The sequence below is a fragment of the Oncorhynchus tshawytscha genome, linkage group LG08, assembly GCF_018296145.1.
Source record: "Oncorhynchus tshawytscha isolate Ot180627B linkage group LG08, Otsh_v2.0, whole genome shotgun sequence".
NCBI lineage: Eukaryota > Metazoa > Chordata > Actinopteri > Salmoniformes > Salmonidae > Oncorhynchus > Oncorhynchus tshawytscha.
In genome coordinates, this window is record NC_056436.1 from 90,475,028 (window position 1) to 90,490,568 (window position 15,541).

The following is a 15,541-nucleotide window of genomic DNA, read 5'->3' on the forward strand; positions in this document are numbered from 1 at the left end:
TAGGGTTAGGGCAGGTTGGGTTACGGTTAGGGCAGGTTAGGTTAGGGTTAGGGCAGGTTAGGGCAGGTTGGGTTAGGGCAGGTTAGGGCAGGTTGGGTTACGGTTAGGGTAGGTTAGGTTAGGGCAGGTTAGGGCAGGTTGGGTTACGGTTAGGGTAGGTTATGGTTAGGGCAGGTTAGGGCAGGTTGGGTTAGGATAGGTTAGGGTTAGGGCAGGTTGGGTTACGGTTAGGGTAGGTTACGGTTAGGGCAGGTTAGGGCAGGTTGGGTTACGGTTAGGGTAGGTTAGGTTAGGGTTAGCCTCCAGTATTTATGCTGCAGTAGTTTATGTGTCGGGGGGCTGGGGTCAGTTTGTTATATCTGGAGTACCACTCCTGTCCTATTCGGTGTCCTGTGTGAATCTAAGTGTGCGTTCTCTAATTCTCTCCTTCTCTCTTTCTTTCTCTCTCTCGGAGGACCTGAGCCCTAGGACCATGCCCCAGGACTACCTGACATGATGACTCCTTGCTGTCCCCAGTCCACCTGGCCATGCTGCTGTTCCAGTTTCAACTGACCTGAGCCCTAGGACCATGCCCCAGGACTACCTGACATGATGACTCGTTGCTGTCCCCAGTCCACCTGGCCATGCTGCTGCTCCAGTTTCAACTTCCACCTGACTGTGCTGCTGCTCCAGTTTCAACTGTTCTGCATTATTATTATTCGACCATGCTGGTCATTTATGAACATTTGAACATCTTGGCCATGTTCTGTTATAATCTCCACCCGGCACAGCCAGAAGAGGACTGGCCACCCCACATAGCCTGGTTCCTCTCTAGGTTTCTTCCTAGGTTTCGGCCTTTCTAGGGAGTTTTTCCTAGCCACCGTGCTTCTACACCTGCATTGCTTGCTGTTTGGGGTTTTAGGCTGGGTTTCTGTACAGCACTTTGAGATATCAGCTGATGTACGAAGGGCTACATAAATACATTTGATTTGATTTGGTTAGGGAAGGTTAGGGCAGGTTAGGGTTAGGGCAGGTTAGGGTTAGGGCAGGTTGGGTTAAGGTTAGGGCAGGTTAAGGGTTAGGGCAGGTTGGGTTACGGTTAGGGCAGGTGAGGGATAGGGTTAGGGAAGGTTAGGGTTAGGGCGGGTTAGGGCAGGTTGGGGCAGGTTAGGGTTAGGGCAGGTTAGGGTTAGGGCAGGTTGGGTTACAGTTAGGGCAGGTTAGGGTTAGGGCAGGTTAGGGTTAGGGCAAGTTGGGTTACGGTTAGGGCAGGTTAGGGTTAGGGCAGGTTAGGGTTAGGGCAGGTTGGGTTACAGGTAGGGCAGGTTAGGGCAGGTTGGGTTACGGTTAGGGCAGGTGAGGGATAGGGTTAGGGAAGGTTAGGGTTAGGGCAGGTTAGGGCAGGTTAGGGTTAGGGCAGGTTAGGGTTAGGGCAGGTTGGGTTAAGGTTACGGCAGGTTAAGGGTTAGGGCAGGTTGGGTTACGGTTAGGGCAGGTGAGGGATAGGGTTAGGGAAGGTTAGGGTTAGGGCGGGTTAGGGTAGGTTAGGGTTACGGTTAGGGCAGGTTAGGGTTAGGGCAGGTTGGGTTAGGGTTAGGGCAGGTTAGGGTTAGGGCAGGTTAGGGTTATGGCAGGTTGGATTACGGTTAGGGCAGGTTAGGGTTAGGGCAGGTTAGGGCAGGTTGGGTTACGGTTAGGGTAGATTACGGTTAGGGCAGGTTAGGGCAGGTTGGGTTACGGTTAGGGTAGATTACGGTTCGGGCAGGTTTGGGCAGGTTGGGTTACGGTTCGGGTAGGTTGGGTTACGGTTAGGGTAGGTTAGGTTAGGTTAGGGCAGGTTAGGGCAGGTTGGGGCAGGTTAGGGTTAGGGCAGGTTAGGATTAGGGCAGGTTGGGTTACGGTTAGGGCAGGTTAGGGTTAGGGCAGGTTAGGGTAGGTTAGGTTATGGTTAGGGCAGGTTGGGTTACGGTTAGGGCAGGTTAGAGTTAGAGCAGGTTAGGGCAGGTTAGCGTTAGGGCAGGTTAGGATTAGGGCAGGTTAGGGTTAGGGCAGGTTGGGTTACGGTTAGGGCAGGTTAGGGTTAGGGCAGGTTAGGGCAGGTTAGGGTTAGGGCAAGTTGGGTTATGGTTAGGGCAGGTTAGGATTAGGGCAGGTTAGGGTTAGGGCAGGTTGGGTTACGGTTAGGGCAGGTTAGGGTTAGGGCAGGTTAGGGCAGGTTAGGGTTAGGGCAAGTTGGGTTATGGTTAGGGCAGGTTAGGGTTAGGGCAAGTTGGGTTATGGTTAGGGCAGGTTGGGTTACAGTTAGGGCAGGTTAGGGTTAGGGCAGGTTGGGTTACGGTTAGGGCAGGGGAGGGATGGGGTTAGGGAAGGTTAGGGTAGATTACGGTTAGGGCAGGTTAGGGCAGGTTGGGTTACGGTTAGGGTAGATTACGGTTAGGGCAGGTTAGGGCAGGTTGGGTTACGGTTAGGGCAGGTTAGGGCAGGTTGGGTTACGGTTAGGGTAGGTTAGGTTAGGGCAGGTTGGGGCAGGTTAGGGTTAGGGCAGGTTAGGATTAGGGCAGGTTGGGTTACGGTTAGGGCAGGTTAGGGTTAGGGCAGGTTAGGGTAGGTTAGGTTATGGTTAAGGCAGGTTAGGGTTAGGGCAGGTTGGGTTACGGTTAGGGCAGGGGAGGGATGGGGTTAGGGAAGGTTGGGGCAGGTTAGGGTTAGGGCAGGTTAGGGTTAGGGCAGGTTGGGTTAGGGCAGGTTAGGGTTAGGGCAGGTTGGGTTACGGTTAGGGCAGGTTAGGGTTAGGGCAGGTTGGGTTACGGTTAGGGCAGGTTAGGGTTAGGGCAGGTTGGGTTACGGTTAGGGCAGGTTAGGGTTAGAGCAGGTTAGGGCAGGTTAGGGTTAGGGCAGGTTAGGGTTAGGGCAGGTTGGGTTACGGTTAGGGCAGGTTAGGGTTAGGGCAGGTTAGGGCAGGTTAGGGTTAGGGCAGGTTAGGGTTAGGGCAGGTTGGGTTAAGGTTAGGGCAGGTTAAGGGTTAGGGCAGGTTGGGTTACGGTTAGGGCAGGTGAGGGATAGGGTTAGGGAAGGTTAGGGTTAGGGCAGGTTAGGGTAGGTTAGGGTTACGGTTAGGGCAGGTTAGGGTTAGGGCAGGTTGGGTTAGGGTTAGGGCAGGTTAGGGTTAGGACAGGTTAGGGTTATGGTTAGTGCAGGTTAGGGTTAGGGCAGGTTAGGGTTAGGGCAGGTTAGGGTTACGGTTAGGGCAGGTTAGGGTTAGGGCAGGATAGGGCAGGTTGGGTTAGAGTTGGTTAGGTTTAGGGCAGGTTAGGGCAGGTTGGGTTCCGGTTAGGGTAGGTTACGTTTAGGGCAGGTTAATGCAGGTTGGGTTACGGTTAGGGCAGGTTAGGGCAGGTTGGTTACGGTTAGGGTAGGTTAGGTTAGGGTTAGGGCAGGTTTGGGCAGGTTAGGGTTAGGGCAGGTTAGGGTTAGGGCAGGTTGGGTTACGGTTAGGGCAGGTTAGGGTTAGGGCAGGTTAGGGTAGGTTAGGTTATGGCTAGGGCAGGTTAGGGTTAGGGCAGGTTGGGTTACGGTTAGGGCAGGTTAGGGTTAGAACAGGTTAGGGCAGGTTAGGGTTAGGGTAGGTTAGGGTTAGGGCAGGTTAGGGTTAGGGCAGGTTAGGGCAGGTTAGGTTTAGGGCAGGTTAGGGCAGGTTGGGGTTAGGGCAGGTTAGGGTTCGGGCAAGTTGGGTTAGGGTTAGGGCAGGTTAGGGTTAGGGCAGGTTGGGTTACGGTTAGGGCAGGTTAGGGTTAGGGCAGGTTGGGTTACGGTTAGGGCAGGTGAGGGATAGTGTTAGGGCGGGTTAGGGCAGTTTAGGGCGGGTTAGGGTAGGTTAGGTTAGGGCAGGTTAGGGTTAGGGCAGGTTAGGGTTAGGGCAAGTTGGGTTACGGTTAGGGCAGGTTAGGGTTAGGGCAGGTTAGGGTTAGGGCAAGTTGGGTTACGGTTAGGGCAGGTTAGGGTTAGGGCAGGTTGGGTTACGGTTAGGGCAGGTGAGGGATAGGGTTAGGGAAGGTTAGGGTTAGGTCGGGTTAGGGTAGGTTAGGGTTACGGTTAGGGCAGGTTAGGTTTAGGGCAGGTTAAGGTTAGGTTAGGGTTAGGGCAGGTTAGGGTTAGGGCAGGTTAGGGTTAGGGCAGGTTAGGGTTAAGGTTAGGGTAGGTTAGGTTAGGGCAGGTTAGGGTTAGGATAGGTTGGGTTAGGGTTAGGGCAGGTTAGGGTTAGGGCAGGTTAGGGTTATGGTTAGGGCAGGTTAGGGTTAGGGCAGGTTAGGGTTAGGGTTACGGTTAGGGCAGGTTAGGTTTAGGGCAGGTTGGGTTAGGGTAGGTTAGGGTTAGGGCAGGTTGGGTTACGGTTAGGGTAGGTTACGGTTAGGGCAGGGCAGGTTAGGGTTAGGGCAGGTTAGGGTTAGGGCAGGTTGGGTTACGGTTAGGGCAAGTTAGGGTTAGGGCAAGTTAGCGTAGGTTAGGTTATGGCTAGGGCAGGTTAGGGTTAGGGCAGGTTGGGTTACGGTTAGGGCAGATTAGGGTTAGAGCAGGTTATGGAAGGGTTGGGTTAGGGCGGGTTAAGTTTAGGGCAGGTTAGGGCAGGTTATGGTTAGGGTAGGTTATGGTTAGGGCAGGTTAGGGTTAGGGCAAGTTGGGTTACTGTTAGGGCAGGTTAGGGTTAGGGCAGGTTAGGGTTAGGGCAGGTTGGGTTACGGTTAGGGCAGGTTAGGGTTAGGGCAGTTTGGGTTACGGTTAGGGCAGGTGAGGGATAGGGTTAGGGAAGGTTAGGGTTAGGGCGGGTTAGGGTAGGTTAGGGTTACGGTTAGGGCAGGTTAGGGTTAGGGCGGGTTAAGGTTAGGGTAGGGTTAGGGCAGGTTAGGGTTAGGGCAGGTTAGGGTTAGGGCAGGTAAAGGATTAGGGCAGGTTAGGGTTAGGGCGGGTTAAGGTTAGGGTAGGTTAGGTTAGGGCAGGTTAGGGTTAGGGCAGGTTGGGTTACGGTTAGGGCAGGTTAGGGTTAGGGCAGGTTAGGGTTATGGTTAGGGCAGGTTAGGGTTAGGGCGGGTTAGGGCAGGTTAGGGTTACGGTTAGGGCAGGTTAGGGTTAGGACAGGTTAGGGTTACGGTTAGGGCAGGTTATGGTTAGGGCAGGTTAGGGTTAGGGCAGGTTAGTGTTATGGTTAGGGCAGGTTAGGGTTAGGGCAGGTAGGGTTAGGGTGGGTTAGGGTTAGGGCAGGTTAGGGTTAGGGTTAGGGCAGGTTAAGTTTAGGTTAGGTTAGGTTAGGGCAGGTTAGGGTTAGGGCAGGTTGGGTTACGGTTAGGGCAGGTTAGGGTTAGGGCCGGTTAGGGTTATGGTTAGGGCAGGTTAGGGTTAGGGCGGGTTAGGGTTAGGGCAGGTTAGGGTTACGGTTAGGGTGGGTTAGGGTTAGGCAGGTTAGGGTTAGGGCAGGTGAGGGTTAGGGCGGGTTAAGGTTAGGGTAGGTTAGGGTTAGGGCAGGTTGGGGTCAGGGTTACAGCAGGTTAGGTTAGGGTTAGGGCAGGTTAAGGTTAGGGAAGGTTAGGGCAGGTTAGATTAGGGTTAGGGCAGGTTAGGGTTAGTGAAGGTTATGGCAGGTTAGGTTAGGGTTAGTTACCAGGTTATCATAGATTACATAATAGTCCTGATAGGGTTAGGGTTAGTTAGGGCAGGTTAGGTTAGGGTTAGGGTTACAGCAGGTTAGGTTATGGGTATCATCAGATTGGGCCACAGTGTCTCCTGATGCCTCCTGTCTCAGCCTCAAGTATTTATGCTGCAGTAGTTTATGTGTCGGGGGGCTAGGGTCAGTTTGTTATATAAGTATGCTCTCTCTAATTCTCTCTTTCTCTCTTTCTTTCTCTCTCTCGGAGGACCTGAGCCCTAGGACCATGCCTCAGGACTATCTGGCTTGATGACTCCTTGCTGTCCCCAGTTCACCTGGCCGTGCTGCTGCTCCAGTTTCAACTGTTCTGCCTGTGATTATTATTATTTGACCATGCTGGTCATTTATGAACATTTGAACATCTTGGCCATGTTCTGTTATAATCTCCACCCGGCACAGCCAGAGGAGGACTGGCCACCCCTCATAGCCTGGTTCCTCTCTAGGTTTATAATCTCCATCTGGCACAGCCAGAAGAGGACTGGCCACCCCACATAGCCTGGTTGCTCTCCAGGTTTATAATCTCCACCCGGCACAGCCAGAGGAGGACTGGCCACCCCTCATAGCCTGGTTCCTCTCTAGGTTTCTTCCTAGGTTTTGTTCTTGTTAGGGAGTTTTTCCTAGCCACCGTGCTTCTACACCTGCATTGCTTGCTGTTTGGGGTTTTAGGCTGGGTTTCTGTACAGCACTTTGAGATATCAGCTGATGTACGAAGGGCTATATAAATAAATTTGATTTGATTTTGATTTGATATTGAAAGCTAGCCACCTATAGCTAGCAAGTTAGCAAACCAAAAGCATAGTGCCTCTTTGGAGCCCTGAGCTGGAGAAAATGTATTTGGCACATTAAATAGTTAATTTATAGTTATAGAATATTTAGCTGGAAAACATTAGTAGTAAATTTCAAGTGTAACTTGATAACCTCTCTTGTGCTGCTCAACAGTAGATCGTCAGGTCACAAATCTTCTGTTTTTAAATAAACTTACCATGTGACTGGATCAATTATATTTTTGTGAATAAATAATAAGTCTGTATTTCAAAATACCCCAGTACACAGTATTTACGGTATACGGCCCAAGCCTAGTCCGTCAGGCAGTCAGTCAGCCGGTCAGCTAAACAGTCATTCAGTCAGTCAGCCAGACGGTCAGCTAAACAGTCAGTCAGCCAGTCAGCCGGTCAGTCAGTCAGCCAGTCAGCCGGTCAGCTAAACAGTCAGTCAGGGTAGAAAAGGGGGGTGGTCTTCCCCAAATAGATGGGAGGAAGGAGAGGTAAGAGTGGACAGGGGAGTGAATTTTTTATTTAGCCTTTATTTAACAAGGCAAGTCAGTTAAGAACAAATTCTTATTTACAATGACGGCCTACTGGGGAACAGTGGGTTAACTGCCTTGTTCAGGGGCAGAACGGCAGATTTTTACCTTGCCACCTCAGGGATTCAATCCAGGATCCTTTCGGTTACTGGCCCAACGCTCTAACCACTAGGCTACCTGCTCAGTGAAGTGGAGAGATGAGAAGACCAGAAGAGTGGAGGAGAGGAGATAGGAGAAGAGTGGAGGGAGGTGAGAGGAGTGGAGCAGCGGAGAGGAGTGGAGGGAGAGGAGTGGAGGAAGGGGAAGAGAGAGGAGAAGAGTAGAGAAAGGAGGGAGAAGAGGAGTGGAGGGAGGGAGGAGAATTATGCAGAGGAGTGGAGGGAGATGTGTGGAGAGGACTGGAGAGGAGTGGAGGGAGTAGAGGTGTGGAGAGGTGTGGAGAGGACTAAAGTGGAGGGTGTGGAGAGAGGAGAGGTGTGGAGAGGAGAGGAGTGGAGGAGAGGTGTGGAGGGAGTGAAGGGGGAGGTGTGGAGAGGACTAGAGTGGAGGGAGTAGAGGTGTGGAGAGGAGTGGAGAGGTGTGGAGAGAGGAGAGGTGTGGAGAGGACTAGAGCGGCGGGAGTAGAGGTGTGGAGAGGTGTGGAGAGGAGTGGAGAGGACTAGAGTGGCGGGAGTAGAGGTGTGGAGAGGTGGAGAGGACTAGAGTGGAGGGTGTGGAGAGGTGTGGAGAGAGGAGAGGTGTGGAGAGGAGAGGACTGGAGGAGAGGTGTGGAGGGACTGAAGGGGAAGAGGTGTGGAGAGGACTAGAGTGGAGGGAGTAGAGGTGTGGAGAGGAGTGGAGAGGTGTGGAAAGAGGAGAGGGGAGGAGAGGTGTGGAGAGAGGAGAGGGGAGGAGAGGTGTGGAGAGAGGAGAGGGGAGGAGAGGAGTGGAGGGAGGTGAGGTGTGGAGGGAGAGAAGGAGGGAGGGAGGAGATAGGGGAGGTGTGGAGAGGGAGGGGGGAGGAGAGGTGTGGAGAGAGGGAGAGGGGGAGGAGAGGAGTGGAGGGGGAGGTGAGGTGTGGAGTGGAGAGAGGGAGGGAGGGAGGAGATAGGGGAGGTGTGGAGTGGAGAGAGGGAGGGAGGGAGGAGATAGGGGAGGTGTGGAGTGGAGAGAGGGAGGGAGAGAGGAGAGGGAGGAGAGGGAGGGAGGGAGGTGAGGTGGGAGTGGAGAGAAGGAGGGAGGGAGGAGATAGGGGAGGTGTGGAGTGGAGAGAGGGGAGGAGAGGTGGGAGAGAGGAGAGGGGAGGGAGAGAGGAGTGGAGGGAGGTGAGGTGTGGAGTGGAGAGAGGGAGGGAGGGAGGAGATAGGGGGAGGTGGGGAGAGGGGAGAGAAGGAGGGAGGGAGGAGATAGGGGAGGTGTGGAGTGGAGAGAGGGAGGGAGGGAGGAGATAGGGGAGGTGTGGAGTGGAGAGAGGGAGGGAGGGAGGAGATAGGGGAGGTGTGTGGACTGTATACATTACAGAAAAGAGAACAAACATCTAATGTGGGTCTCTAATCTATTCAGTCCATTAGTCTTATAACTCCATAATGTAACTGTGAGCACCCCCCCCTCTCAGTATTATACCAGTCAGTTATAGAAAGAGGAACCGTACTAGAGGAGGTAACTCTAAATATGGGGGTCAGTCTGTTCTCTGTTCCCTCTCTTTCTCAGTCGCTCTCTGTTCTCTCTCGCTCTCAAATTAATTCAATTAAATTCAAATTAAACTCTACTAAAGCTTTATTGGCATGGGAAACATATGTTTAGATTGTCAAAGCAAGTGAATAAGATAAAAAAAATTTTTTAAATAAACAAAAAAATAACAGTAAAGATTACACTCACAAAAGTTCCAAAGGAATAGAGGCATTTCAAATGTTGTATTATGGCTATATACAGTGTTGTAACAATGTGCAAATAGTTAAAGTACAAAAGGGAAAATAAATCAACATAAAAATATATGGGTTGTATTTACAATAGTGTTCTCTCTCTGACTCTTGCCAGATAGTTCTCATGGTTCCTGCATGCTGCAGTGACTCTGTCAGTTCCTCTCAGGCTCTCCTCCTCTCTTCAGTCAGTCAGTAGTATAGGGACACTGTTAACAACACTGCTTTGAGACTCAGCTAACACTAAACTGACACAACAAACACTCCACTGACACTCTGCTGACACTCTACTGACACTAAACCGACACTCTCCTGGCACTCTGCTGACACTCTACTGACACTATACTAACACTATTAAAACTCTACTAACACTCTACTGACTCTACTGATACCATTAAAACTCTACTGACACTCTCCTGTCACTCTGCTGACACTCTACTGACACTCTGCTGACACTAAACTGACACTCTGCTGACACTAAACTGACACTCTCCTGGCACTCTGCTGACACTAAACTGACACTATACTAACACTATTAAAACTCTACTAACACTCTACTGACTCTACTGATACCATTAAAACTCTACTGACACTCTACTGACACTGCTGATACTGCTGACACTGCTGACACTACTAAAACTCAACTAAAACTCTACTGACACTCTGCTGACACTCTACTAACAGTCTACTGACACTCTACTGACACTCTACGAAAACTCTACTTACTGACACTCTACTGACACTCTACTAAAACTCTACTTACTGACACTCTACTGACACTCTACCGACAGTCTACTGACACTCTGCCGACACTGTACTGACACTCTACTAAAACTCTACTTATATAACTGTCTGGTATAGCCTACATATAACTGTCTGGTATGGCCTACATATAACTGTCTGCTATGGCCTACATATAGCTGTCTGGTATGGCCTACATATAACTGTCTGGTATAGCCTACATATAACTGTCTGGTATAGCCTACATATAACTGTCTGGTATAGCCTACATATAACTGTCTGGTATAGCCTACATATAGCCTACATATAACTGTCTGGTATGGCCTACATATAACTGTCTGGTAGAGCCTACATATAGCCTACTAACTGTCTGGTATAGCCTACATATAACTGTCTGTATGGCCTACATATAGCCTACATATAACTGTCTGGTATGGCCTACATATAACTGTCTGGTACATAGCCTACATATAACTGTCTGGTACAGCCTACATATAACTGTCTGGTATAGCCTACATATAACTGTCTGGTATAGCCTACATATAACTGTCTGGTATGGCCTACATATAACTGTCTGGTATAGCCTACATATAACTGTCTGGTACAGCCTACATATAACTGTCTGGTACAGCCTACATATAACTGTCTGGTATGGCCTACATATAGCCTACATATAACTGTCTGGTATAGCCTACATATAACTGTCTGGTATAGCCTACATATAACTGTCTGGTATAGCCTACATATAACTGTCTGGTACAGCCTACATATAACTGTCTGGTACAGCCTACATATAACTGTCTGGTATGGCCTACATATAGCCTACATATAACTGTCTGGTATAGCCTACATATAACTGTCTGGTACAGCCTACATATAACTGTCTGGTACAGCCTACATATAACTGTCTGGTATGGCCTGGTATAGCCTACATATAACTGTCTGGTATGGCCTACATATAACTGTCTGGTAGAGCCTACATATAGCCTACATATAACTGTCTGGTATAGCCTACATATAACTGTCTGCTATGGCCTACATATAGCCTACATATAACTGTCTGGTATGGCCTACATATAACTGTCTGGTATGGCCTACATATAGCCTACATATAACTGTCTGGTATAGCCTACATATAACTGTCTGGTACAGCCTACATATAACTGTCTGGTATAGCCTACATATAACTGTCTGGTATAGCCTACATATAACTGTCTGGTATGGCCTACATATAACTGTCTGGTATAGCCTACATATAACTGTCTGGTACAGCCTACATATAACTGTCTGGTACAGCCTACATATAACTGTCTGGTACAGCCTACATATAACTGTCTGGTATGGCCTACATATAGCCTACATATAACTGTCTGGTATAGCCTACATATAACTGTCTGGTATAGCCTACATATAACTGTCTGGTACAGCCTACATATAACTGTCTGGTACAGCCTACATATAACTGTCTGGTATGGCCTACATATAGCCTACATATAACTGTCTGGTATAGCCTACATATAACTGTCTGGTACAGCCTACATATAACTGTCTGGTACAGCCTACATATAACTGTCTGGTATAGCCTACATATAGCCTACATATAACTGTCTGGTATGGCCTACATATAACTGTCTGGTATGGCCTACATATAACTGTCTGGTATAGCCTACATATAACTGTCTGGTATAGCCTACATATAACTGTCTGGTATGGCAGCCTACATATAACTGTCTGGTATAGCCTACATATAACTGTCTGGTATAGCCTACATATAACTGTCTGGTATAGCCTACATATAACTGTCTGGTACAGCCTACATATAACTGTCTGGTATAGCCTACATATAACTGTCTGGTATAGCCTACATATAACTGTCTGGTATAGCCTACATATAACTGTCTGGTATAGCCTACATATAACTGTCTGGTATAGCCTACATATAACTGTCTGGTATAGCCTACATATAGCCTACATATAACTGTCTGGTACAGCCTACATATAACTGTCTGGTACAGCCTACATATAACTGTCTGGTATGGCCTACATATAGCCTACATATAACTGTCTGGTATGGCCTACATATAGCCTACATATAACTGTCTGGTACAGCCTACATATAACTTTCTGGTATGGCCTACATATAGCCTACATATAACTGTCTGGTATGGCCTACATATAGCTGTCTGGTATAGCCTACATATAGCCTACATATAACTGTCTGGTATGGCCTACATATAGCCTACATATAACTGTCTGGTATGGCCTACATATAGCCTACATATAACTGTCTGGTATGGCCTACATATAGCCTACATATAACTGTCTGGTATAGCCTACATATAACTGTCTGGTATAGCCTACATATAACTGTCTGGTGTAGCCTACATATAACTGTCTGCTATGGCCTACATATAACTGTCTGGTATGTACTACATATAACTGTCTGGTATGGCCTACATATAACTGTCTGGTATGTACTACATATAACTGTCTGGTATGGCCTACATATAACTGTCTGCTATGGCCTACATATAGCCTACATATAACTGTCTGGTATAGCCTACATATAGCCTACATATAACTGTCTGGTATAGCCTACATATAACTGTCTGGTATAGCCTACATATAACTGTCTGGTATGTACTACATATAACTGTCTGCTATGGCCTACATATAGCCTACATATAACTGTCTGGTATGTACTACATATAACTGTCTGGTATGGCCTACATATAACTGTCTGCTATGGCCTACATATAGCCTACATATAACTGTCTGCTATGGCCTACATATAGCCTACATATAACTGTCTGCTATGGCCTACAGCCTACATATAACTGTCTGGTATGTACTACATATAACTGTCTGGTATGGCCTACATATATACTGTCTGGTACGGCCTACATATAACTGTCTGGTATGCCTACATATAACTGTCTGGTATGGCCTACATATAACTGTCTGGTATGGCCTACATATAACTGTCTGGTACAGCCTACATATAACTGTCTGGTATAGCCTACATATAGCCTACATATAACTGTCTGGTACAGCCTACATATAACTGTCTGCTATGGCCTACATATAGCCTACATATAACTGTCTGGTATAGCCTACATATAACTGTCTGGTATAGCCTACATATAGCCTACATATAACTGTCTGGTATGGCCTACATATAACTGTCTGGTATGGCCTACATATAACTGTCTGGTATGGCCTACATATAACTGTCTGGTATGTACTACATATAACTGTCTGGTATAGCCTACATATAACTGTCTGGTATGGCCTACATATAGCTGTCTGGTATGGCCTACATATAGCCTACATATAGCTGTCTGGTATGTACTACATATAACTGTCTGGTACAGCCTACATATAACTGTCTGGTATAGCCTACATATAGCCTACATATAACTGTTTGGTATGGCCTACATATAGCTGTCTGGTATGGCCTACATATAGCCTACATATAGCTGTCTGGTATGTACTACATATAACTGTCTGGTACAGCCTACATATAACTGTCTGGTACAGCCTACATATAACTGTCTGGTACAGCCTACATATAACTGTCTGGTACAGCCTACATATAACTGTCTGGTACAGCCTACATATAACTGTCTGGTACAGCCTACATATAACTGTCTGGTACAGCCTACATATAACTGTCTGGTATGTACTACATATAACTGTCTGGTATGGCCTACATATAACTGTCTGGTACAGCCTACATATAACTGTCTGGTATGGCCTACATATAACTGTCTGGTACAGCCTACATATAACTGTCTGGTACAGCCTACATATAACTGTCTGGTACAGCCTACATATAACTGTCTGGTACAGTACTACATATAACTGTCTGGTATGGCCTACATATAACTGTCTGGTACAGCCTACATATAGCCTACATATAACTGTCTGGTATGGCCTACATATAGCCTACATATAACTGTCTGGTACAGCCTACATATAACTGTCTGGTATGGCCTACATATAGCCTACATATAACTGTCTGGTACAGCCTACATATAACTGTCTGGTACAGCCTACATATAACTGTCTGGTATGTACTACATATAACTGTCTGGTACAGCCTACATATAACTGTCTGGTACAGCCTACATATAACTGTCTGGTATGGCCTACATATAACTGTCTGGTACAGCCTACATATAACTGTCTGGTACAGCCTACATATAACTGTCTGGTACAGCCTACATATAACTATAACTGTCTGGTACAGCCTACATATAACTGTCTGGTATGGCCTAGCCTACATATAACTGTCTGGTACAGCCTACATATAACTGTCTGGTACAGCCTACATATAACTGTCTGGTACAGCCTACATATAACTGTCTGGTACAGCCTACATATAACTGTCTGGTACAGCCTACATATAACTGTCTGGTATGGCCTACATATAACTGTCTGGTACAGCCTACATATAACTGTCTGGTACAGCCTACATATAACTGTCTGGTACAGCCTACATATAACTGTCTGGTACAGCCTACATATAACTGTCTGGTACAGCCTACATATAACTGTCTGGTATGGCCTACATATAACTGTCTGGTACAGCCTACATATAACTGTCTGGTATGGCCTACATATAACTGTCTGGTACAGCCTACATATAACTGTCTGGTATGGCCTACATATAGCCTACATATAACTGTCTGGTATGGCCTACATCCTTCTACTGTACTGGCTGCTATTGGCTAAAACACATTTCTGATACAGTATGAATGGAGTCATGTCTCCAGCTCTCCAGTGTGTCAGTTCAAACTGGGTGACCAACTGAGGCTCGTCAGAGAATATTGTCTTATTGCTGATTAGAAATACATACTGTATCTGCACATCGTTATTATATACAGTAGCTCCGCCTGGTAAAGAAACAGCCCAGCTAGAGTCTACAGCTGTGGCAGCCTACCTTCTCTATACCAGACCCCCCACATGTAGTAAACCATCATCACCAGAACCCCCGACCCCTACAAATCGTATGAAAAGTGTAAAAGTCGTTTGTTCAGTTCTTACCGAGGTGGAACCGGAAGAGGTTGCTATATAGACCTTGATCACCATGTTAGAGTGCGTTGTCGCCGAGGCTCCAGTCAGGCAGATTGATGCTTTGCTCTGCTCTGTTCCAATAGTAATAATGTGAGTTTCACAGCGATGACTCACAAAACAACTTCCTCCAGTCCTGGTCTGAACGATCCGCCCCTCTTCTCTTTACTCCCTCTCTCGTTCTCTTTCTATTCTTTCACACCGTCCGTTTCTCGTTGAAACATGTCACCGTCACTTGATCAGTGGCAAAAAGTCGACCACAGACTCAACAGCCTAAATGCGTGGACGTAAAGAGTCAGGAATTGTAACTTTCAAGAAAAAATATAACCTTCTAGTTCTAGTCTGTCCAGTCAATGTTATGTCTATTTTCACCTTCTGATTGAATTCCCTCATTAGCTCCACTTTGTGTTTAAATGCAACAATGTTTCGAGAAGTAGCATCCATTAGAATGACGTCATAATCGAACCCAGTTACAGTTGGTTACAATGTCGCACCAGGTGGCGGTTAAAGAGCGTCTCAGAGCGCCCCCCAGTGGCATACATGAAACACTGCATCCCCACTACAATACCGGTACATCCGGCCTTTTTGGGGATGTTAGTCCAGTAAATTTATGGCTATGAATTACAATAGCTAATAGAAGTACGCAGTGCAAGGCTAGTTGGTCACATTTGAAGGTGATCATTCATATTCCGCCCTTTCTATCTCTATTCGGTGTCTGACTAGATAAGAGAGGAAGACTGAGGATGTTTTAGTGAGGTGTGCCGTCTGTCCTCGGCCGCCAGGAGTGCAGGGAGAACTGCTCATTCATTCACACTGGGTTTTGGAGCTGAAGCCACCTACAGGCGC

At 47.6% G+C, this 15,541-nt stretch overlaps 1 protein-coding gene across 1 annotated transcript in view; it reads right to left on the bottom strand.

The window, feature by feature from the left end:
- Positions 1-15,104, bottom strand: part of LOC112238103 (SH3 domain-binding glutamic acid-rich-like protein) — a 72,943-nt gene extending 57,839 nt beyond the window's left edge. The window contains exon 1 of the mRNA XM_024406696.2: positions 14,669-15,104. Coding sequence (XP_024262464.2) covers positions 14,669-14,713 — 45 coding nt within the window. The 5' untranslated portion in view covers positions 14,714-15,104. The remainder of the gene's footprint in view (positions 1-14,668) is intronic.
- Positions 15,105-15,541: the final 437 nt, after the last annotated feature.